The 26,177-nt window shown below is 37.4% G+C and overlaps 1 protein-coding gene across 2 annotated transcripts in view; it reads right to left on the bottom strand.

The window, feature by feature from the left end:
• The window catches only part of SEC23A (SEC23 homolog A, COPII coat complex component), a 34,260-nt gene extending 9,195 nt beyond the window's left edge, over window positions 1–25,065 (bottom strand). Inside the window, exons 1-14 of one of the 2 annotated variants that reach the window (XM_039351792.1) lie at window positions 24,923–25,004; window positions 24,476–24,556; window positions 18,128–18,364; window positions 15,192–15,249; window positions 13,172–13,258; window positions 11,694–11,930; window positions 10,080–10,159; window positions 8,502–8,646; window positions 8,017–8,175; window positions 7,422–7,537; window positions 5,897–6,020; window positions 4,630–4,710; window positions 1,680–1,769; window positions 218–324 (exon numbers count right to left, since the gene is read on the bottom strand). In XM_039351792.1, the coding sequence (XP_039207726.1) occupies window positions 218–324; window positions 1,680–1,769; window positions 4,630–4,710; window positions 5,897–6,020; window positions 7,422–7,537; window positions 8,017–8,175; window positions 8,502–8,646; window positions 10,080–10,159; window positions 11,694–11,930; window positions 13,172–13,258; window positions 15,192–15,249; window positions 18,128–18,348 (1,505 nt within the window). In that variant the 5' untranslated portion in view covers window positions 18,349–18,364; window positions 24,476–24,556; window positions 24,923–25,004. Of the gene's footprint in view, window positions 1–217; window positions 325–1,679; window positions 1,770–4,629; window positions 4,711–5,896; window positions 6,021–7,421; window positions 7,538–8,016; window positions 8,176–8,501; window positions 8,647–10,079; window positions 10,160–11,693; window positions 11,931–13,171; window positions 13,259–15,191; window positions 15,250–18,127; window positions 18,365–24,475; window positions 24,557–24,922 lie in introns of both variants that reach the window. The other variant, XM_039351791.1, reaches the window with a different exon arrangement.
• Between the last annotated feature and the right edge of the window lie 1,112 nt (window positions 25,066–26,177).

Genomic DNA, 26,177 nt, shown 5'->3' with positions numbered 1-26,177 from the left:
AGGGGCTGGTTCCTTGCCATTTCTGTGAACAGCTCCAGGGGCCAAATTTGGGCCCTTAGCGGGCTGTATTCGGCCTGCGGGCCTTGTGTTTGACATGTCTGACCTAGATGCAAGGTTTCAACTTGTCTATCAAAGCATCATTTCCCCATTGAATACTATTAACTAATGTACATATCATTCAGATATCTGGAATGCTATATCAAAAATTAATGCTTACTTTCTGGCAATAGTGGTTACTCTAATACGCTTTTGTCCGCTTGAATGTTGATATTGAGTCACAAACTGAATTGCACCCCGTCCACCTTGAGGAATTGGAGCATTGTGCTGTTTTGACAAGTGGAAAGGTAGAGAGAATCACAAAGACACTGAGAAAGGAACTTAAGATAACTGTATTACCCAACCCATTCCAAAAATTATCTGCCAAAAGCTAGCTAAATTAACAAATCAGTAAATTTTAATCATCTTTAGCTACAATATATCTAATATATCTATCTATATATATTTAGATATATATCTAAATATATCTAAAACCAGAGTAACTTTGAAATACACACAGATTTCTCAAAACAAAAATGGTTTTTAATCAACACTGAGAATACAGCCTGCTTTATATTAAATTGGACAAGTTAACAATTCTTAACATAGAAAAATATCTAAGTGCTATACTGTAATTGTAACAGGTTAAGATAAATAATACTATTTTTCTCATATTATATATGGAGGTGCTGGGACTGTTGATGTTGATTTGTCTGCACACATCTATTGAATTTATGGCACAGGTAAGATAAAATGGGACCTTCCTGTTTCCTATTATTTATCAAACAGGAGTTTTTACAATATTTATTTATTTATTTATCTCATCAAATTGGCACAATTCAAATGAAGAACAAACATAGAATTTGCTTTTCTTCATCTTTGATGGTCAAACAAAGCAATTTTATCCACATTTTCTTCACAGTCTAATTTTATGTTGTGATTCTGATCTGATTAAAATAACTTTAATCTATTATTTCTAAAATATATTTTACAAATAGGAAACTATAATTGATGGAAGTAGCAGAATAGGATCAAGGCAGAAAACAAAGTAACTGCTGCTCTTCTTCTTTGCAAACTGTTATATAATAATTGCCAGTTTGACCAGCCTTATTTGAAGATGCAAATATTAGGGAACTAAGTTTAGTTAGTCATATACCACATAGCATAATTACTTAGTGTTTCTAGTGATGTTTCTTTTAAAAATAATTTTCAGTAAAGCAACATTTTTTAAAAAGCACTGAAAGATGTATTTTAGAAACTCAGCACATAGATTACTACAGGCCACCTTCTCTAAAATTTTGCTAGGGTTTATATTTTTAAAAAATCAATTAACAATTAGTTTCTATAATTCTATAGTCCACATGGTAGCTTTGCTTGATTTTATTTACCAAATATTAAGGTGATTACATTAAAAAAAATCAATAAAATATATTTTTTAAAATAAAATTTTGCTAGATTTCATTTTCATTAATATCCATATTTAAATAATATTACCCAAAGCCAATCAAGGCTAGACATTAGTCTATTTTCATAAAAAATAGTAACAATATCCTTGTAGAAACACATAATTGTAAAACTACAATAATTCCCTTTTTACAACCCTGTTATTCTCAATAAAGGATATTCAGCTACTTTTCTCTTACCTGATTAACCACCTCAAAATACAAAGCTAAAGTTGTAGTGGGATTAAGTCCACAAATCTTCCATTGACAAGTACCCCCTGTTCCTATTTCCTGTAAGGAGATCGCAAATGAATTTGTAGTAATAATACAATCTGCTACATACTAGTAAAACTTAAGTGATTTTAGATGTATTACATTAGAACACCTCTTCTTTGATACAGCCACCTTATGAGACTTTTTCATGATACCCTAGATAATACAAATCAGCAACAACTACTAATTAATCATTCAGAAGGAAAAAATAAAAAGCAAATAAAAGATTATTATTTTTTTAGTTTCCTCCCTAAAGATTCCATATCTAGTGCATGTTTCCCTTCAAGCAAAATCCACAGAATCATTATTTCTAGAACTCTAATAATGCCCTATCCAAAAAGAATAAAAGTTTTCAAAGACTTAACTCATTCTATATTTAAAAAACATTTTGAGAGACTAAAGCCTACTTCAGATGCCTGATGGAATATCTTAAAATGGAAGCAACAAAATGCCACCTTATGGCCAAAGAGAAAACAACAGAGTATCTATGCTAATACTTAGCAAGGTGTTCCTTGTGCAGACAGAAAAAATAAACAAAATAGTAAGTTCTGTAATAATGAAGTTACAAATGCCCTGAACAGTTATACAACAGCTATTTCAGTGATAGTAACTAGAAAGACAGCATAAGGGGTAAAGTAAATGAACCCAGACTTTATCTACCTTACCTCTAACAGCTTCATAAGAATGTTGCTAATGTAATATATGTGTGATATGAAATGAAGTCTGTGTTTGTGTGTGCACCTTGGAGTCAGTTTTGATTCCTGATAATTGCCTGGACTAATTCCTGCAGTTATATTTCATGATGCAGTGTACATGAATCCTTAATCAAAGAATAAATTCAATGTTTCACCAGTATTTCTCTTCTTGCCTTCCACTATTTGTCCACCAAATCTGGTCCAGAGGATTCCATAATCCTCTACGGTGGATTTGGAGGACACAGGGAGGCCAGGAGAAGAAAAGAGAAAATTTCAATCACACCTTTAGATGCCACTCAGGCTAATCTATAAAAAAAGAATCTAGTGAATAATGATGGTGTATACACCAACCAACTCCCAATGACTCTGAATGTTAAGAAAGAGAAAGCAGAATGCAATTTAAAAAATATCCATTTTTGAAATTAGGAGTCATGATGGTGCAGTTGTTGGGATGCTGTATTGCAGGCTAATTCTGCTGACTACCAGCAGTTTGATTCTCACCGGTTCAAGGTTGACTCAGCCTTCCATCCTTCCAAGGTCAGTAAAACGAGGACCCAGATTGTTGGGGGCAATATGCTGACTCTATAAACTGCTTAGAGAGAGCCGCAGAGCAATGTGAAGCAGTATATAAGTCTAAGTGCTATTGCTATTGTTGCCTAAAATTTAAGACAAGTCAAATTTTTGTTTTAAAAGTATATATTAAAAATTACACTAGATGACAGTAGATCAAAATAATAGTAGATGGAATCCAAAGTCACATGGGCAGACCATTTGTTTTCTTTTTACCCATAGCTCCCTAGGTACCTCAGAATTTGCTCTAGAAGATTGGAGCTTTCCACCATTTCTGAGGAGATTTTGAGGATATGGAAGTTACCACAAGAAAAAGGAAAGGAAAATTTTATGCAGACAATTAAAAGGCTTTTCCAGAACATCTCATTGTCCTCATGCAAAAATCCTATCCACAGGTTAGGAAGCCACAATACTGTACAGACAGAACTTGGCGAAACAGATTGGCTGCAGGATGGCAAAAGAGTGAAACAAGACTGTGCATTCTATTATTGTTATATATTTATCCTGCTAGTTTTAGATATACTGTATATGACTATGAACACACCTAATACTTCCTGCCTTTTATTTATCCTCAACAGCAATCCTGCGAGGTGAGTTGGGCTGAGGGAATGATTGACTCAAAAGACACCTACCTGGCTTTCATGACTAAGAGATGCCTAAAACTCACAATTTCCTGATTTCTAGGCCAGAACTAGTTCCCCAAACTGTCATATTCTTCCTACATGTGGAATACATATTGGGGGAAGCTTGTTTGGAAGAAGATATCAGTGTTTTTAAAATGAAAGGAGGAAAATCAATAGCCTGTGCTATTCTGATGACACTACTCTGATAATTGAAAATGCAAATGATCCCCAAGGACTAGTAATGAAAGCAGTGGGAATAAGATTAAAGACCAACCTAATGGCAAAAGCAACCAGCCTTAGAATTGGCAGTGTAAATATTGAAATGCTGGATAGCTTCTACCTTTTAGGATCAATTAGCAACAGTAAAGTAACCAGCAATCAAGAAATATGTCAGAGACCAGCACTTACTAGAGTAGCAATGAAAGAAAAGATATTGAGATGTCATGTTCTATAACACTATAGAAGCGAAAACTGGACTTTGAAGAAGCAGCATAGAAAGAGTATTGATATTTTGAAACTTTGATGTTGGAGACGACTTCTTAGAATACTATGAATAGCCAAGAAAATGAAAAAAAATGAACCATCAAACAAAATAAACACAGCATTCTTGCTCGAGATACAAATGCCAGTTCAAATTATCTTAATTCAGACACATTATGTGAAGACCAAGATACCCTTGGAGAAATCTTTAATGCTGGGAAAAGTGTAAAGAAAAGAGGACCAGTAGTAAGGTGGACTCAGTTACTATGGCAGTGACTGCATCATTGGAAGAGATGAAGGACCAGATTGGGAAGAGTTCCTTCAGGAGAAAATCTATGTGGTCACTAAAAACTGACACTGACTTGATGGCATATAATCAATCATGTATCTAAGTAACAAAATAATTATTTAGGATATTTAACAAAGTATAAAATTTCTATTGTATTTCGTATGTTAAAAAGAGCAACGGTGTGGATTTATGATACCTGATTTTCATTTTAGATAACTTACATTTTCTGATACACAAGGGCTCTTTGAATTGAGAGATATACAGGGTCCAATTGCTCCAGATACCTTTATTTCTCTTGAAGTCTATATAGATTTCAAAGTAAAAGAGAATAATATAAAAAAGTGGATTAAAATTCACTTTAGTAATTTTACCATACCCTGTAAAAGTGAAACTAAGTAACTGTTCTATCTAGAATAAATTTGGAACAGAACCAGTCAATCTCTGAAAAATAGCATCTATGATTTTGCTAAACAAATGGTCATGTTTCTTTCTCAAAACTATATATTTTGCATTAAAGTTTTTTGGGTGTTTATGCACAACTTTCTCATATTATATCAAATGACTCAGTTTTCTTTAAATTTAAAATATTTATTTTCCTTTAGAGGAGTGATAGGTTACAGAGGTTGGATGATCTCTAGGAGGAGGAATCTGAATTAGAGTATTTCTATTGTCCTTTGAAGCCTTCTAATTTACAAATTCAGCATTATATCAAATCATAACTACTGATGCATAGAGGCCAGTTGTTATAGAATTCTCAGTGGTACTGGCTCACCAGGATGAGATATTTTTAAACTGGGAATCCAGAACTTAGACTTAGCCCTCGGTATGAAAAATCTGCATTTACTACTAAATCTATTGCCTCTTTTCAATATTATTTTATTTCTCAAGCAGCATTTCATTACTCCAGCAAAATATGGGTAACCATATAATAGTACTTTGATTTCATATGCTGCTGCTCAACTGTTGAAATGGCAGACGGGGAAAAAATGCTCACAGCGAGAAACGTTTCTATTAAATATTCAGTACATCATGTGAATGTAATCTAAATATCCTATGTATGATTATATTCCCATGCACTAGAGAGTTTGCTGTAACTGCACAGGAACATAAAATATATTTAGCAATTTATTTTGTGGGCTAGTAAGAAATAAAATTAATAGAGTTTAGCCAAACAATGAATGCAGTATTACACCTGCACAGTTAAAAGTTTACTTTGCATCTTTAAGCCAAGGACATTTACTTTGCGTCTTTAACCCAAGGACATCAGTCAGTGTTTTACTTCATTCTGAAAAGAAGCTGTTCAATTTAAACAGTTTATTTTCACAGTGAAATAAAGTACTTCAATCCAAGGATTAAAAATTGAAGCTGAATGTTACTGCTAGAATACTCCCTTTCCACAAAAGTCTGTTTAGCTCTGAGTGCACAGTAAGATTTTACAAGATAAGAACACCAGAACCTTCTTTTTTTATAGTAAATGTCATTCCTTACCTTGATTTCTAAGGTACCTCCGAATCCCATTTTGAATTGCCCTTGTGCATCTTTTGTGAACACCCGCTGAAATGTTTGTTTGAACAAAGATGTATTGAAAGAGTCTCCCATTACCATGTAACCGCTAAATGAAGACAAAAAAAAAGTAAGACACAGAGATGGATAGTCCTAAAGAACAGTTACATTGTCATTTATTGCTTTCAAAACCTGGTCTCCTACCACAACTGCACATATCTGCATCTGGAAAAACCTCTACCCTTTTATATTTCTTTACAATTTTTTCATATTTGTGAATGTAATGTTTAAAAGTGGTCATCAGACATAAACAAATGATGTGGCATCTGTCACTTTACTTTATGTAAACTGATTTTTAATATACAATTTATTCAAGAACATACGTAATCTATATACTATAAAAACTCTGATTCCCATAACCTTTAAATGGGTGAAACAGTGCATCATAGGGTAACTAATTTTGAGCAAGGTGTCTCAAGTTACAGAATAGCTACATTACAAAATGCATTCAAAATCTATGACCCATGACTTCCATGAAATTGAAATTTGACAAAAAAAAAAATTAAAACTGTTCATAATATAGAATTATCATAAAGCATTATGACATACTACAAAATGTCATAAAACATTTCCTATGGTGAACTCCTGATGTTGCTGTACAGTTCAACATGGACTTTCAAGGCAAATACATCTCTGAATACTGTACCTCCCTGAACTTTTAAGAATTTTTAAAAAATATTAGAAGCTCTACTGTTGTTAAAGGCACTGAGGAATCTGATAAGGAAGCATCTCTGAAGCAATGGCCCAAGGCAGGGGTCCCCAACCCCTGGTCCGTGGACCGGCACTGGGCCGCGGCATGCCTGAAACTGGGCCGCACAAACAAGCAAAGCCCCATCCGCGGGATGCAGGCAGTACATGAAACCATGCCCCCTCCAGTCTGCAGAAAAAAATCTCTCCACGGAACCGGTCCCTGGTGCTCAAAAGATTGGCCCAAGGGGTTGTCTAGTGAAGAAATAAAATTCACCAAGCAGGATTCATTTGAAGAACAGCTGCCGAGAGCACTGAACTTACAACCATTCATTCAGTGACCATTCAAAGCTATGAAGGCGCTAAACAAATGGACAGTTGTCGCAGCACCCCTGCGGTCATGTGATCAAAATTAAATGCTCGCCCAAAGCACTGACTGAGAGGAAGAGATGGGTGGACGGTCCCAATTTTGGTCGTAAGTCAAGCGTTATCCATGGGTCCTATTTAGCAATGTGAGCACAGGCATTTTAACCTAATAGGGCTCTAGAATTAAATGATACACATATTTTACGATATATGAAAAAAAAACATATTTATGAATCTATTCAGAAGCATCAAAAGTTTTGGCTTGTATGCTAACTACATATGCTCATAGATGCAAGTCCAGTTGGCATGTGAATGATTTTCTTTAACAGTTTATTGAAATAATATTTCTTCAGTAAATTATATTATTCCTACATATATACTTTCATATATTACCTACCCTGTGTAGTTAGCACAACATTTCATCTCCAAAAGACCCGTCTGATCCAATGCACAAGCATAGATGTCAATAACATGACCTGTTGTAGCAGCACGATTTGCAAGAGCTTCAAAATGCTATACAAAAATATAATTTATTCCAATTACTTGAGTTTCTATAGCCATATGTTAACACAAGGTATTCAACTCTATGACAAAAAGATGAAGATTAAATGCTGTACACCCTTTTAATCCTTCTCAGTATATTTTTATAGTATTGACTTATTGTATTTCTTTCCCCGATTATGTAAGATAAACAAAAATGTCAACAAAATATTCAAAATTGTATCTATTAAGCATGTTTATACAAACACAGCTCTTGAAACATATTTTAATTTAAATTGATATACTGTCCATCGGTATTTTTTTAGTAAACCATCTGAACCCTATAACTATTAGAATGTTTCTCAAGAATATTTTTAGAAAGACTGTAAACATTTAAAGACTTTTTTAATTCTGGAAAATATGTATAATCTAAAGACCAAGTCATTTTGGAATGTATCAAACACACTTCTTAGATAACATTAATGGAAAGTAACATTTATAGAGTCTCTTACCTTAGTACCTTTTTTAACATATTTGGCATTATCTTTTTCAATGTCATGCCAAGATCTTATAGGGAGCTTAAGTTCATCTCCCACAACCATCCCAGGCCCCTGGGTAGCCGGTCCACCAATAAACATCATTATGTGAGCACCAGTATTAGGGAAAGTACACTACAGGATAATAAATACAAGTCAAGAAACAAATGAGCTTCCTGAAGCCATTCCATTGATATTTAGAACTGTTTATTCATGTTCTAAAAGAAACTGCAGTATCAATTATTTATTTAATTATGTATTAAATTTGCTGTCCCTCTCACTGTCCAAATTAGATATCTAGAGTTGAAAAAATAATTATTGCTCAAATTTTAGTAAATTTAATACCTGTGATAAAGTGTTTCAGAAAATTATTTACCATCTTTAAAAAATAGTTATCTTTCTAATTTAAATCAAACCCACATTAACTTAATTATTCTCCTATATCAGAGATAACTTGTTACCTCTAGCAGTCCTACAGCTATGGAAAGAGCCACTCCAGAAGATCGCAAAGGTCTTTTCCCCTGTGGAACAGGCCAAGGATCTCGTTGCAGTTCACCCAAGAGATCTGTGAGATTCATGTCTATTTTCTGTACTGGTTGTAAGAATCTAGAAAGAATAAAAACAGTTTTGCTCTCAGGGAAACCATTTAAAATTTTATTTTTTCAACTGGGAGGGGAAATCCAGCCTCACACAAGAAAAAACCCATCCTATGAGCTCTTCCCATTTAACTACATCTGTCTCCCACCCAAAATTTGTTCTAAAGAATGTTTTGACAATGAGCAACAAGTCAAAGGAAAAGAAAAGAATAATGCCAATGAGAGAATAATGCCAATGAGAGCAGTTCTAACAAAAAAAATATTTTGGATTTCATTTTGGAAAATATGAATATACTAATATACTGTTCTATAATTTCAATTTCTCAAACATGATTTAACATTCATTCTGCAGTTATCAAGCTTGTAAAACTGTAATCTATTATACAAATGAACAAAATTATAACTCATGACTGGATAAAATTCTCAATCTGTATTTATTTTGTTTTTATTTAACATGCTGATCATTTGGAAGAAGACACCTGCTGAAAGCTGTTCAATCTACAGAAACAGCATATGCAATGTCTACTCAAACACACTTAAAATCTTACCAGCATGTTCTTTTAAAAAGTTGTTCTATATTACTATATACTTTAAAAGAGGAAAATATGGAGAGAAGCTAAGGATGGGCTGCTTGCAAGAATGATGAAGTCTGTGATTAAGATGTGTCTTGCCTTCCATGTATTAGTAGTCATCCTTGAGTCCACATCATGGGGTCATTGAGGTCTTCAGCTCTGTCTGCTGTAACTCAACATCAAGTTGGCATGCAGTAAGATCATGCACATCCACCATAAGATTGTGGATGAAGCAGCTGACCTAGCATGTATAACCAAGACCTGGATGGTTTGGAAGGGAGGGATTCCCCTCTCAATGATATTACCACCTAGGTGTCAGGTTTGGCACCAGCCAAAAGCCCAGGTGGGGTGCCGTGGGTTAAAATGGCAGTTGGTCATCCATGAGACTTCAAACACTTTCAGCAACCCTTTTCCACAGATAAACAGGTGTGAAACACTCTGGTTGAAGCTGGGCTCTAGGGAATAATTGCTATACCAGTCTCCCTGCTCCACAGCAAAATTTCTATCTGGGTTGCTAAATTCTTTCAGCAGATTGGCAGCAAAGTCTCCAAGGTTTATAGTTGTTGGAGACTCAATCTGCTCCTAGATGGGATGGAAACTGGGCCCATTCAGGAATTCATAGTCACCATGATAACAATGGATATAACCCAAATTATTGAAGAGACCAACATAGACCAAACCAAAATAATATAATGTTTTATTAGTAGACCACTCTGATCTTTTTGGTTCTTAGCCAAAATAAATGAATAAATTGATTGATGCTGGTTCATAAGGGTTCAGCACTGATAAAATAAATTATGGAGATACATAACAAAGCAGAAGTTAGTGTAAAGCAATTTAGAGTGCACTTTTTTAAAATAAAAATTGATACCTGTTAGATGGTGGTGGCTGTTGTACCTGAGGACCACGACCAACTTGTGATACATTGATTTTTGTAAGTCCTAGCATTTCCTATGAACAGTGCATAACAGAACAGTTATATATTTGGCAAATCACTCAAAATAATAACTATCCATATGAAATCAGCAGAAAGAATAACCTTGAGGAGAGGAAGAGCTGTAATCAAGACAAGGATCAGATAAAAGAAATCTGAGTTTGGGGCAAAAATATACCGTATATGCCGGCGTATTAGGCGACTCGGCATATAAGACGACCCCCATCTTTGTCGCCGAGCCGCATTCCTAGAACGTCGTCTTATACGCCAGAAACTACCAGTATTTCCGGCATATAAGATGACTCGGCATATAAGACGACCCCCATCTTTGGCGCTGAGTTTAGCACTTCCGGAAGTCGTCTTATACGCCGGCATATATGGTAATTTGAGAGATGATCTTCCCTAGTTCTCATGAAGGTCTCCAAGATAGACCAACTTGGGAATCAAAGACATGCAAACCAATACAGTACTAGGGTTTTAGTACAGGGTTATGGCAACAAAATCTTGCAAGTCTGAATGTGCTTTTCCCCTCCCTCTTTTTTTTTCTTCATGTGAATTAGGGAGGATCATATCTGAGATGCTTTCTGAAATTACATTCTGTCCCAGATTCAGATTACTTTTATCTGACCATTGTCTTGTTGCAATTCTTCTTGGTCCTCAAGATTATTCCTTCTATTCATTATATCAACAATGCTTTTAAAAAACAAAACAAAAACAAAAAACCAAGCATTATTGACCAAGAGAGCTGCCATCCATAATCCAACTTGTATATCAAATCTGCCAAAGTGGGTCAAAACCCTCTTTTAGATCAACAGCTCTATTATACCATTCCCTTGAATTAAAAAAAGTATATTTTCCTAGCTCCCAACTGATATATAGTCTAGGCTTGTTTAAGGATGATACCTAGCTTTCTGTCTAAGCTGTTCATTGCTACGCTACCTTGAAGTTTATTATAGATTAGTAAGATTAGCTTTTTGTTTTCATTTTCAAGCACTTATCTGGCTTCCTTTTCTGAATCCTTTTAGTTCCCCTTATAATTAAGAATCAAGTTTGAGCATGAGTTTCTGACATACCTGTCCAAGGCTTCTCTTCCCATCTGCTTATACAAATCACTCATTACTGAGCTTTCAAGTCTCAAGAAGAAAAAGGAAAAGGATTCCTGGGAGGAGGAAAGCCTGACTAGATGGAACTATGAGTCTAGCTAATACATCTTCCTACTTCAGTATTAGACTGCAGGTTTGTGTGTATAAAATCTGTATTACACCTTTCTACTATTTTTAATAATCTTAAAGTGGAAGATTATGAATACTAATGGCAGCTTTGAAGTTGAGTATGGTACATTGACAGTACTGAACAGGTAATTCAACCTTTATAATATCTCCCCCGAGATTTAAGAATGTCATTTCAACATTTTTAAAATCAAATGTAGTTAAAATCAGAAAATGCATTTTAACTCCTAAACTATAATACTTTGTTCAGTAGACATTTTCTTCTTCTATTTTCCAAGACACAACAATCATAAAGTAATCAAATTAAATAACAGATATCTACCTGAAGTTGTTTTGCAGATAGATCCTTTGTCCCTCTGAACACATAACTTTTGGAAATTCCTTCACAGCCAAGCTCGTGAACTTGTACCATTCTCCCAAAAGTAATAAGCCCTACCAAAGCAGTAGGAGGTAGGAGACTTAATGACATTTGCATGGATTCTTTCAAAGCTTGCAAATCTTCATCTTCCATACAAGTGTCAACAACATAAAGAAATATCAAAGGCATCTGAGGTCCACGCTTTAAGTAAAATGAAAAACATTGTAATAATATTATCAATTCACAAAAAAACCATGACAAATTAGCATGTAATACAAATCAAAGTCAATAGTGTTATTAGACTAATAATGCCAAAACCAATTTTGGAGTGTTTGTTATCTTTTTTACTGATCAAAACATTTAAATGTTTGATATTGCACTACAAATAATATAGTATATAATTCATTCTCTAAAAATTGTTATAAATGTAATATTCAAGTCACATCATTTTCTCCTATTTGGTAAGAATACTACAAAGCCCAATAATTCTAGAAAATAATTTGTAACCAAATAAAACAAATTCTGAAGAGTTCTCTTTCCCACCTACTATTTTTACATTAACATCACAGATTCTCACAAAATATATCAAACTGATTACAATTTTAGAATAATCTATGTTTCCCACTGGAAATTATGTATAATCCAAATGGCAAATTAAGTTTAGATTGGGAGTATGCATCAATGTTAAAACAAAAACAAATTGGATGAAAAACTATCCAGTGAACTATCTAGTTCAACATGGAAAGCATTACCAGATTATAATTTCCCATAATTATGAGTGTTAAGATTTCTTCTAACATTAAACTTTTAGTAGCTGAGTTTCTCAATGACTTGCTAAACAAGCATAGAATTTTTAGAGTAGAGAGAAATTATTATTTGCTCATCTTGGTTTTAAAAATATACTATATTGTTTATTGCTATTAATTCTTGCATATTATCTTTATTTTTATGATATATGAATTGTTAAATTGACATATCTTAATATATAGACTAAGATTACTTTGAAAATGTTTTTCAGTTTTATAATATTTGTAATACTCTTATTGATTTTTTGCTTTCCTATTATGCTAATTTCACAGTTAGGGGTTTTTTTAACAATAAAGAAATATTCACAAAGTGTTATGTGTTGAGTTTTGCAAATGTAGAATTTGAGCATATTTCTGTGCAATTCAGATTTGTGTTATTATATTGTTCCATGAGTTAAAAACAAATGTGATAGGTAACATCTATAATGCTGAGCATGAGAAATATCTATGCTATTCTTACAAATCACATCAAATTATGCCAAACAATGAAGAGCATAATTCTGATTTATTCCACTATATTAACAAGTGATAATGCATATTGTTATAATATGCTGCCATACTGTTCATCACATCTTCCCCCTCTACTATCGTTCACTAGCTCAACATTCATCTCTAAATTTTTAGTCATATATTTACCTGTACAACATATTCAATACTAGAAAATTGCGGTAGAAGTTCTGCAGGCTGGTTCATCTCAGATATGCCAGCATATGTAGGAGGAAACTGAAAGAAAAATGACAGAAATGTTTATATAAACCTAACACATCACACTGAATTTTATTACTATCTTTATTTCTATCTGTGCATCTTAGTATCAATACCATATCACTCTACCTGAAATCTTTCAGACATAACCATTTATCATTTTAGCCTGGGGTGCACATCAAAATAAGGAATGCCAGTTGTCAATTTATTTTTGGACTTAATTTGATATTAATTAGAGTGGCTGAGGATTGGACACAGCTGAATGGCTGACGACAACAACAAATTGCTATTTGTGTTATTTGGTTTATTCAGTGACCATTCAAAGTTACAGTGTCGTTGAATAACTGGTAGTTAACCAGTCGTCCTTGGAGTTCTGGCCAATGCAAGACCCGCCCAGTCACATGATCAATATTTGGATTCTATCCTTTTCATCACCTGCACTCTGCCACATACTCCTGCTACCTCCCCTCACCCGCCACTGCCATTGCCCCTAGCCAATCTTCACAGCCTTCTTCCTCCTCCTATAGGCCCAGGATGCAGCCCTGGGATGAACACAGAAAGTACAGCAGGATGGCAAGCTTTGTCAGCTGAAGGGAGGATGCCAGGCCCTGTAAGGGAAGAGGCAGCAGGATGGCAAAGGGAGGACATCTCCATTGCTAGGCTATGCAGAAAAGGCAGTGACTCCCGGATAAAGGTGGAGACTGTGCAGGAGATGCTGCTCAGGGTGACAGCATAATTGGAGGAAGTGGATGGACAAGAGCTACAGAACACATGTCAGAAGTGCCATGGGAGAACAGGTCTGTGAGCTTCAGTGCATTGGAAGCTGCTAGTCCTTTGCAAGGCTTTGCAGAAGGAAGGCTGAGCCACAGAGAACAGAGGGACAGTGCCTAAGTTCTGTTCACAGCAGGCTTGCCTCCACTCCTTGCTGAAACCTGGCAGGCTGGTTCTCCAGGAGTGCTTCCACACACTTCACCTCCAGGAAGTCCCTAGCCTTCAGCTTCCCCCAATTCTGCTGTCACCTTGAATAGCACCTCCCTTATTGCCCCCACCTTCACTGTAGTTTTTCCTGTCTCGCCTGGTAATGGAGCACACCGTGGCTTGCCGGTCCATCAGACAAGCCCAGCAAGCTCCCTTTAGCAGGCAAGGCTCCACTGCAGGGCTTTACCCTTGCCCAACGCCTGGATCCCAAGCCAGCAGCAGAGGAAACAAGATAACGAAGATCAGCTGGAGAGTAGGAATAAGACCAGCAAAATGCAGGGTGGCCAAAACAACAGTGATGGAGATATGAATAGATGGAGAGAGTTGAAGTGGAAGCGAGCATGGTAGGCAGGAGATCCTTACCAAATGTTGGCATGGTCCTGGCCTAACAACCACAGTTGGGACTATAGGAACTGCCATCACTAAAGAGTGGTCACATGGTGCTTTGCCTATTTACCGTTTTGCTTAATGATGGAAATTCTAGTCCAGTGTTTCTCAACCTTGACAATTTTAAGGCATGTGGACTTCAACTCCCAGAATTCCACAGCCAGCAATGCTGGCTGTGGAATTCTGGGAGTTGAAGTCCACATGCCTTAAAATTGTCAAGGTTGAGAAACACTGTTCTAGTCATTAAGTGAAGATTACCCATAGACATCATCAGAACGATTAATCTACATTTGACATGTAAAAAATTACTAATACAATGTTGCTTCTCAAAAAATGTAATCCTTTTTCAACAAAGAAGAAAATGACACGTCTTTTCCAGGATTTACAATTCCTTTTTCTTTACTTATTCAATGTTTGCTTTGTTAACTACTATTTCAGATTTAACACTGATTCATTTCTACATATCAAAATGATTTTTGCATCTTTTTATTTGCACCGTGCTATCACTATAGTATCTGTATGTTTAATAAAGCAAAAAAAAAAATCCACGTTAGAATAGCTGGGACAAATATAAATGTTGACTTACCTGATTTCTCTGATAACAAAAATTGCAAGCCCATAGTTTTGCTCGATAATCAACCTGGCTACAAACATAATATTAAATGTTTCAATAAATTATGAATACAAATGAGATAAAGCAGTTTCAGGCTCAAATCTGAATATAGATTACTTTCTATATTCATTATATACTTTCATCTCTAGATTTTATTTAACCAAACTTATTAATAAGTTTAACTCTTTGGATGTTCTATTTTAGCTCCTCTCTAATCAGTATTTGCTGAGCTGGCTAAGTTCACTGTAGAGTGGTTCTCATATACTGTAGCATATACAGTATATATGCAATACTAATTCACTCATACACAATTGATAAGATAATGGTGTTAGCATAGCATGATTTATACATAATTTTCCTGAACTTCAATATGGCACTAATCAGAAATGTCAAATGAACATAGCAAGCTATAACCAGTTAAAAACAATAGTTTGTTGCTTTATTCACTGTCTACTCAAATCAGTTACCACATGTATGGTATTTTGTTACTGTCTGTTGCAGCTCTCTCCTCAGTTTTGGGGTATTATTACTACAGCTCAACTATACTTCTCCCCCCTTCAAATAAGTACACTAGTTAAAAAAATATACCAAAGAAACATACTGGTGATAAAATTTCAGGCAGAGAAAGAAACAGAAAAGCTTTAGCATCACAGAAAAACTTTGAAATTTTCAAACTTTTTTGAAATAAATGAAATATGTGACATTGTGTGTGCTATTAGCAATATTACAGACAATCAGAAGAAATGCTGAGAAAATAATGGGAAGTTTTTTGCTGAAGCTATTTTGTGCAATAATAAAAAAATAACAATTGACTACAAAGATTACATTATTCAGGTATTTAGCTTTGATGTAATTGGTTTTCATTGGAAAACAAGCCATCACATCAGGGAAGGAAGCATGAGCTCCAGGATGCAAAGTTGTTAAGGATAAATTGACTATAACGATTAAAGCAGCAACCTGAAAACTGAAGCCTGTTACTTTTTATCATGCAGCCAATTACCAAGCCTTAAAATGGATCTACTGTTGGGGTCCATATCAGACACAGCAAGGGGGGGGGGGAGAAATGATAGAGCAGACTTTAATTTATGTTCTACTCAATACATCTGAGGATATCTTAAGTTGAAGAAAACAAACTGAAGTGTTTGTAAGAACAAAAATGTGGATTTTATGAATCTAGTTGTTTTGGACAATACAAGTAGTCCTCGACTTATGATCACAATTGAGCCCAAACTTTCTGCTACTAAGCAAGACAGTTAAGTGATTTTTTTTCCATTTTACAACTTTTCTTCCACAGTTGTTAAGTGAATTGCTGCAATTGTTAAGTTAGTAACACAGTTGTAAAATAAATCTGGCTTCCCCATTGACCTTGCTTGTCAGAAGGTCATAGAAAGTGATCATAGGATCCCCAGGACTATACAACCATCATAAATGCAAACCAGTTGCCAAGTGTCTGAATTTTGATAACATGACCATAGGGGATGCTGCAATGGTCCTAAGTGTGAAAAATGGTCATGTCACTTTCTTCAATGCCTTTGTAACTTCAAACAGTCACTAAACAAATAATTGTAAGTCAAGGACTACCTGTATACCAAATCATCCTTTGGCCATTACAATTTTTTTTTTTGTTTCCTAATACAACAATTCTCTTCCGGCCTCTCAATCAGAGAATTACTGCTGCCAAGAGAAGAGAATATATTGCTTAGGGCTGAACTGTGGAGTCCTTGGTAGTCTCTGAGTTTGGTAGTTTCTTGCAGTATATTTCATTACCCAACTAGGTAACATAATCGGTGCTAGTGAAGGGAGAGGCTGCCACCTGTGCATATACTGTAGTTTGCCCTGCCAGTGTTGGTGGGGATGAGGTCAAGCAGAAAACAATACTCCAATCAAGGAACTACCAAGGAGAGCATCAAGACCTTCAGAGTTATTGTTGACTTTATACATTGTTATATAAGATGGCAAGCACAACTACTGAAGATAAAAATGCACAGTTCCTAATTTTTTGCAGCAATTCAACATAAAGAATGCAATTTGTACTACTGTAAGCTCAAAATGAGGTTAAAACAGACTACTGTCATAGTTCTTGATGGCCCTTCTGATTTTATGATTTGAAAGGCATTGACCACATAAAACAGTTTTCCAAATAAGAGCACATTGTACTGTTCTCACTAAGCAGGCTAAGTTCGACAAAGTGGAGGAAGAGGACTTAGAGAAGCTGTTTCAATCCCATGCAAAATAATTTTCAACCAAAGATCCGCAACAATTTATGAGAGTCAAGTAGAAGTCATTGTCCATCAAGCCAACAAAAAAAGCATTCTGCTTCAGAGATTTCTTCAGTTCTAATGGCATATGGGAAGAATTTGCAATGGTTAGAACACAACAATCACAGTGCAGAAAGGAGCAGATAGTCCATGGAATTTAATCTTATTTGAAGCCATATAAACAGCTATTTACAAAAGAAGCATGTGATGTGACCATATTCATCTAAATCCTGCATCTGTCCTTCTGCTAATCGTCATCGTTGTCATCATCCTTTACTTCCATTGTCTGCAGCCTCAATTTCTTATTTTATCCCTCAAGCCATTTTCACTTTTTGTCAAGATGAGTCTAAATTTGCATTACTTATGAATTTAATATATTTTTCAACTATGTAAGTACTTTAATAGGATTATTTGTTGTGTTTGGTAATATTTGGGTTGTGAATGTGTTGTCATTCTTGAATGATCTGCCCAACCCCACTTTTTTCTATAAGCTCTGTTATTCATATTGCATAAAAGTGCATAGCACCTGAATTTCTAGGAAACAGCTATAATGCTATACAAAGAGCGACTGTACATAATTGGTAAAATTGGGACAATGCAATCTTTTAATCACAAGACTAATAACATGTCAGCAATATTTATTGAAATTACCATAACGGATTTAGAACAGCACGGCAGGTAGTGCGACTGCAGAGAACTGGCTCGTACTGAATGGGAGGCAAATCAGGACGCTCTTTTAGTGGAGTGAAAAGAGAAGCAACTGGAACCACCATTCTTGTGGCTTCAAGACGACTGGAAGGCCACACATTCCAGCTGAATCTAACACCATCTCTATCTTCATTTTGTTGAATGAACTCCAAGAAGGTTGTCATTATGAAGCTCTCGTATCTGTTGCAAAAATATATATTGAATTTAACCATGCAAGTTCTTGAGGATAAATTAAAAGCAATACAATAATTTAAGGGCAGGGGTCCCCAACCCCCTGGTCGCGGCCTACTACTGGCCTGTGACCTCTTCGGAATTGGATCATGTGACGTGCTGGCCGGAGCGCATGCATGTGCAGCTCACCTTGTCTGAGTGGCGGGCCGGCGGGCACCTGCATGTGGGCCTGCTGTTCAAGCATGGGCTGCGTGCACGTGTGTGCTGGCCCACCATTAGCATAAGGGTTGCGTATGCGCCAGCCCACCACTCCCGCGGCCCAGTTCCCCTCTCCCCCTCCAGCCGAGCCAAAGGATGGGGACCACTGTTTTAGGGAATTCATGTATTTTCACTATTAGTTATCTGGAAAATATGAAAATTCTTGTCTGTTCATAAAACTATAGAAAGAAAATGAATAACAATTAAGAGTCTCTGTTCTGTTTAGTAACTGTTTCACTCCTTAGTGAAATGCAAATTTGGAAATTTCCAAATGCACAAGCACACGTACCTTAAGCAACGGTTTCACTCCTAAACATTACAGCAATTCTGAAAGCTGTTACCCTACAACAGGGATGACGAACCTATGGCACACGTGCCAGAGGCGGCACTCAGAGCCCTCTCTGTGGGCACGCGTGCCGTTGCCCCAGCAGTTTGTCAGAGTAGCGAACACGTGGTGTTTGGAAGTGACAGGGCAGGAAGTGAGTGAGCAAGCCGCATTAGATGGCCCTGGCCCGCTCATCCAGTCTGCTGTGACCACTGCAGCCATGCCCACCCACTGCCCCCCCCGAGGGCACCACAATGCTGATGCAGCCCTGGGACTTTGTGATAAATAAGTGGGTTTTGGATCGCAGTTTGGGCACTCAGTCTCTAAAATGTTCGCCATCACTGCCCTCCAAAGTAGCTTCAATTTGAAAAATCTTATTTTGACAAATTATCATGGTTATCACTTGCATCCATTTGAAAATAGCCTAAAAGAACTGCGTTTAAATTAACAAATTCAGTGTAGTTTACTATCCACTGTACATCATACATTCTTAGGTGCTAATCAAGATCAACTGTTATACTACACAAAACTTGGAAACTATTTAGTGCAAGCAGTATGCAATAGAAGCAGAAACCAGAGCCCACCTCTTCTATTGGACAGAATGAATTAAATAAAAGTAACTATCTAACTACAACAGTATTATGTATTATATTAAGATAAAATAAATAAGAATTTCTTATTCAAATAGGCATTTGAAGTACAAATCGGAAAAAGGCAGAATAAAATGCTGGTCATATTTAAGAGTTACTAAGCTTCATGATAGTTGGTTGTATCTAAAATTCCCTAGAAGCAGGTAGGTAACCATTTTGCATCCTCATTGCTCTTTGAGGAATTAGTAAAGGGAAAATGAATCATGTACCGATGCCTGCAGTTGTGATATGGTTGTTTCAGTTTCTTGGATTTTTTTCAGCAAAATACTTGTACTACAGCTATCAGAAGTTAACACGGCTATTTTTTCCTTTTAAGCAGAAAATGGTGCCACTGTACCGCAGTACATTGCCATAAATTTCAAATTTGTGCAAGGGATTTCTGGATCTGGTGATTTATCATCATTAACTCATTAATTCTGCATGGGATTACACTACCCCAGACAGATTCAGTGCACAACTTGGGAGTCCTCCAGGATTCACAATTCCTGCTCAAAAAGTGGCTAGTAGGGCCTTTGTGCCACTTTGCATTTTGTACCACTTGTGGCCTTTCCTGGATCATGCCATGGTTGTTGTTGTTAGTTGTGAAATTGTGTCCAACCCATCGCGACCCCATGGACAACGTTCCTCCAGGCCTTCCTGTCCTCTACCATCTTCTGGAGTCCATTTAAGCTCACGCCTACTGTTTCAGTGACTCCATCCAGCCACCTCATTCTTTGTCGTCCCTTTCTTCTATTGCCCTCAATCTTTCCCAGCATTAGGCTCTTCTCCAGTGAGTCCTTCCTTCTCATTAGGATGCCATGGTTACTCATACCATAATCATGTGTCAGCTGGATTACTGTAATGCGCTCTGCATGGCGTTACCTTTGAACAGTATTCAGAAGCTGTACCTGGTGCAGAATGCAGCAGCCTGCACATTCCTGGTAGCTCCTAGGGCTGCACATATAATACCGTTGCTATGCAAGGTGCATTGGTTGCCAGTTTGCTTCTGGATCCAATTCAAGCTGTGGATCGTTACCTTTAAAGCCCTACATGGCATGGGTCTAAGGTATCTGACAAGCTGTCTCTCCCCAATGGGACAACCCTACCCCACTAGTGCCAGTGGCAGAGGCCTAGTATGGATTTCATTTGCTAAGGAATCAAGGATCATGTCTGCAGGCGGATCAAGAAGAGCCTTTTTCTGCTGTGGCCCCAACATTCTTCCATTGGAGGTGAGAACTGCCCCCTCCTTTTTGGCCTTCCGGAAGGGTATCAAAACCTGGCTTTACTAGTTGGGCCCAGAAGAGGACGCTCACCGCTGGAGGTGGCTAAAGGGATAAGAAGATCTCATCGTCATCTCTTGGCTCTTGTAGGTGCGGTTTTAGCACAGTTTTTACTAATATTTTAATGTTGGTTCACTTCAATCTTTTAATTTTTTTCACTTGTTTCTATAATTTTTAAGTCAGCCAGAGTCACCTTGTAGGGGAGATGGATGGCATAGAAATTTAATAAATAAAAAATAAACCACTACATCAACCTGTTCTCTTTCATGGACTTACTTCTTTCTAAACAGGTTTATCAGCTGTATGTCTATTTATTACTATAGTCAATTAAACAAACAATCCAAAGTCCAGGAAACAACCTCCTGCATATATTCAGCTATCCTTTTAAAAACAATATTTAATTCTATTTCAATATGCCTAGTGAAGCTGGAAAACAGATGACTACAAATAGTACCTTGGGGTATAACTTGTTTTTTTCTGAAAATCCCCATGGAATATGTTACACATAGTTACTATTAATGTCTTTCAATCCCTAAAATTTAATTAAATACATAAGATCTTAATTTGTCATATTTTAAAATCTGATTGTTACTGTGTTTTATCAAAAAAATATATCACAGATATTCCATAACCTTGCATCTTGCCTATTTTTCATTCTTTAAAAATGTAAGTTTAAGGCACATGAAAATACAAAGGAAAAAGAAATGACATTGTATAGAATTATAAGCCACACAGCCAAGTAGGGAAATAGATTAATTTCTCCATAAATCAGTTAGTTGAGGTTTCCAAGAAACACCACTGTAGTAAAGGGGGACTTTAACTACACTGACAGATTCCTAACATGCAGAGCTGACAACTTTATGACCCAAAAGAGGGAGGGGGTACTAAAGGATCAGCTATATTGGATAATTACTAATAGAGATGAAGTGGTCAAGGAATTGGAAACTGTAGGAATTTTGGAAGAGAGTAACCATGTCATTTGAGGATTCAGGGTAACTAAAGGACTAGTGTTCTAGATTTTAAGAGAGATGATTTCAACAAACTAAGAAAAAGAATAAGAAGCATTCCATGGATGGAAATTCTAGCTGGAAAAACAGTTCAGGGTGCATAGGAAATTCTGAAAACTGAGATAATAAAGGCCCAAACAAAAACAATATCATATAGCAAGTAAAACAAGAAACACTTGACAAGACCAGCATGTTTGCACAAACATGCACAAACCAGCTGAGGGACAAAAAGGACAAGTATAAAGAAAAGACAGAGGGACTTGTAATTAGAGCAGAATACCAGAAAATAGCCCAAATCTGCAATGACGGTCAGGACAGCTAAGGCTCAGAATGAGCTAAGACCTGCAACAAATATTAAAAATAAGAACAAAATTCAATAGGTAAGTAGCAAGAGGAAAGTCAAGGACATGGTTGGTTCACTAATAGGAGAAGGTAACAAAAAGGTGACAGCAAAGAGAAGGCAGAACTGCTCAATTCCTTTTTTGCACCAGTCTTTCTGCAAAAGGAAAAAAAATAGTCCAACCTATCAAAAACAGCACCCTGGGAGACAAAAGAGAAATGTTGGCTAAAAAATGTTTAAAAAAAAAAGGTTAGAAACTAATTGCTCTGAATGAGTTCAAGTCTCCTGGACTGGATACGTTACATCACAGGGTACTGAAGGAGCTGACAAATGTGATCTCGGAACCATTGAATGAAATCTCTGAGAGCTCCTGAAGCACTGAACTACCAAGACTGGAAAAAGCTAGTGTGGTTCCAAACTTTTTTAAAAAGGGAGGAGGGGGGTAGTCAAGAAACCACAGACCAATCAGCTTGGCATGAATACCTGGGAAAATCCTGGAAAACATAATCAAGCAGCTGGTTTGTTAAGAACAGAACATGTCAAACAATTTTTACTGCCTTGTTTGATAAAGTGACTAAATTAGTGAACCAAAAAAAATGCTGTGGATATAGCATACTTAGATTTCAGTAAGGAATTTTGTAAAGTAGACCACAGCCTATTTCTCAGTAAAATAGAACAATGTAAGACAGACAGTACTGCTACCAAACACACTCAGCTTGTGGTCCTTAATGGAACTACATCTACATGGAGGGAAGTATGCAATGGGCTTTCTCAAGGTTTTATTTTGGGACTACTGCTCTTCAATATCTTCATAAATGACCTAGATGAGGGGATTGAAGGGCACATCAAATTTTTTCCCACCACAAAGCTGGTGGGAACTGCTAACAGTTCAGAAGATAGAGTCATAATTCAGATTTTGAATCTTGACAGATTTGAGCATTGGGGCCTATCCAACAAGTTGAAGTTCAATGGCAAGAAAAGTAATATCCTGCACGTAAGCAGTAAAAACCAGATGCACCGATACAGGATAGGCAGTACTTGGCTCAACAGTAGTACTTATAAGGAGGATCTAGATGTCCTGGTGGACCACCATTGAAGTATGGGTCAGCTATGTGCTACAGTTGTCAAAACAGATAACACAGTCCCAGGCTGGGCTGCATCAACAGAAGCATAGTATCAAGATCAAGGGCACTGGTAAGGCCACATTTGGAATACTTTGTCCAGTTCTGACACTACACACAAAAAAGATACTGAGGCCCTAGAAAGAGTACAGAAAAGAGCAACAAAGATTATAAGAGATCTGGAAGCTAAATCCTTTCTATGGTTTCTTTAGAATGGCTGAAAAAACTAGGTATGTTTAGCTTAACAAAGAGAAGACAGACATGATAATACTTGAAGGCGAAGGGAAGAGACATCGACTTATTCTCCATAGCACCTGAAGTTAGGACAAGAAGCAACCTGGCAATAAGAAGGAATTTTCTGACAGTGAGAACAGTAATCAACAAAACAACCTGCCTCCCAGACTTGTGGGTGGTCCATTGCTGGAAGTTTTCAAGAAAGGATAGGATAATCACTTGTCCAAGATGGTACAAGGAATCCTAATCTTGGAGGAAGGTTGGACTATAAGATCTCCAAGGTCCCTTCAAATCCTATGATTCTATAAAGTTCCTCTTCATGCATCTAACATCTTGGCTCTAATTCACAAAAGCTCAAGCCATAATATATTTGCTACTGTCTGATTCAGAACTTGTACAACTGACAGTATTTGCCACTAGCAGCAGATACACTTGAATTTACAAAAAATAAGTATTCAAGTTTACAAAAATCTACTAAGCTTCTTTCCCCACCCACCCAAAAAAACGTAATCTACTCTAAGTCCTCTCTTCTTCCTTTCCCATTTAATGTTTTGATTTTAAGAACCCCCTTTACATTATTCAACTCCCTTTTTTACTGACAACACTTTTGCCGACAGCTACTTCCTTTTAAAAAAGACACTGATCTCTCTCTCTCTCCCCCTTTCTGATTTAGAAATAGGCTTAATATACACAATGTCATCTAGGGATGATGTCGCAAATTAAGTTGCAGAGATACAACTCAATGCAACTAGGGGCATCAGATTTTAGATACACTTCCAGAGAATATGGGATGGTCAGAGAGAGAAAAAACCGGGAGTCCCACTCCACATGACTGTTCCATGTCTCCCAATGCTCTAACGTTCAAACACACCCACTTCGATAGAGAAGCACCACTCACTGATCTGCCCAGTTCATATCCACAATACCTTCATTCCCACGTTGGGAAACTCTCTCTCTTCGAATGTCAGAAACCAGTTTGGCTTTTCAAACTATCCCGGGGGAAGTGACTGAAAGAAGAGGAAGGGAGAAGAAGGGCTAAAGGTGGGCAGGATATTCTGAAAACGAAACCTCTACAACACTGGGCTAAACGATCTTAAAGGAAGGGAACCCCTCCAGCTTTAGTCCACGACGACATCTCAGGTTACTGGGCAAAGGAGCGTGACAGCATCCCCGGTAAACTCCAAGAGAGTCGATGGGCTCGGAAGAAGTCAAAGTCCCCCTCCTTTCCCGCGCCCTACATCGGACTGTGGGTTTCTCCCCGACGGTGGACCCCCTCAGCTTCCTCGGGCCAGACGGCGAGGACCGAGCCTCCTCGGTGCCCACTCTATTCATTCTTCCTGCCTGCCTGCCTGCCTTCCGTTCCCGCGACTCACCTCAGCTCCGGGAGCCTCCAACCGACTCTCTCACTTCGCCCTCGCGCACACGGAACCCAGCAGGCTAAGCGCCGCCGACGCAACAATCATGGCTGGGGGGGGGGGGACCCGTGCCACGTCAAAGGGCAGAGAGCGCGCGAGAAGGGCGGGACCGTGAGTGTGGGGCAGGTCTGGAGCCGAGTAGGCCGGCCCTCACCCGGTGAGGGGGAAAAAAAGCAGAGGGAAGCCGGCGGAGCCGTCTGGGGTGGTTGCGAAAATGCAAGCGAGGCTCTGTCATTACATGAACTCGAAGGGCGGGTGTTTTCGCTTTCTACATTGTTTGGGGCCCCGCCTCCTTCAGCGCCAGGCCGTCGCAGTCTATGAGCTGCGTCGCCTCTCTTTAAACGCCCCGTCACTGCCAGGACTTTAAGACCAGCAGCCTTTTTCTTCAGTGCATCTTCTAACTGGGCGTTCATATAAACCGCGGGCGGGAATTATGGCCCCTGTATGACTTGTGGACTTTTAACTCCTAGAATTCCTAGCCAGCCATGCTGGCTCAGGAATTCTAGGAATTGAAGTCCACAAGTCATAAAGGAGCCATAGTTCCCCACTTCCGATGTAAACTGTTGAAATTCTAACCACAGAATTAAAAGACAACATATACATTGCTGTATACAACATGTACATATACTGTTTTTCAAACTTGGAGACTTTACATTATGTGGACTTCAACACCCAGAATTCCAGCCAGCATGCGTGAAGACCACACATCTTAAAGTCACCAAGTTTGAAAAACACTATATTAGAGAGTCCAAAAGGCTGCTGTGATGATCAGACGGATTCACATTCAATACCTTGGTGTTGAGCAGAGGTCTTCAAACTTGGCCCTTTTATGACTTGTGGACTTCAATTCCCAGAATTCCTCAGCCAGCATGCCTGGCTGAGGAATTCTGGGAGTTGAAGTCCACAAGTCATAAAAGGGCCAGGTTTGAAGACCCCTGGTGTTGAGGAATCATTAGATTCAGTGCTGTTTATCCCTGCCTTCTGTAACTTTGTATCTTCTGCAAGTAGTCCTCAACAGAAGATCACAATTGCAACCAGAATTTTCTTGCTAAGCAAGGCAGTGGTTAAGTGAATCATGCCCAATTTTACTGTTTTTGTCACAATTGCTAAGTGAATCATGCAATCCTTAACTAAATCTGGTTTCCCTCATTAACTTTGCTTGTTAGAAGTCTGTTGAAAAATTCACAAAGGATGATCACATGACCCTGGGAAG

This window comes from Crotalus tigris, unplaced genomic scaffold (genome assembly GCF_016545835.1).
Source record: "Crotalus tigris isolate CLP2741 ecotype Arizona unplaced genomic scaffold, ASM1654583v1 scf7180000018371.15429387391:27106975, whole genome shotgun sequence".
Taxonomy (NCBI): domain Eukaryota; kingdom Metazoa; phylum Chordata; class Lepidosauria; order Squamata; family Viperidae; genus Crotalus; species Crotalus tigris.
This window is presented reverse-complemented; position numbering and strand designations above follow the sequence as displayed.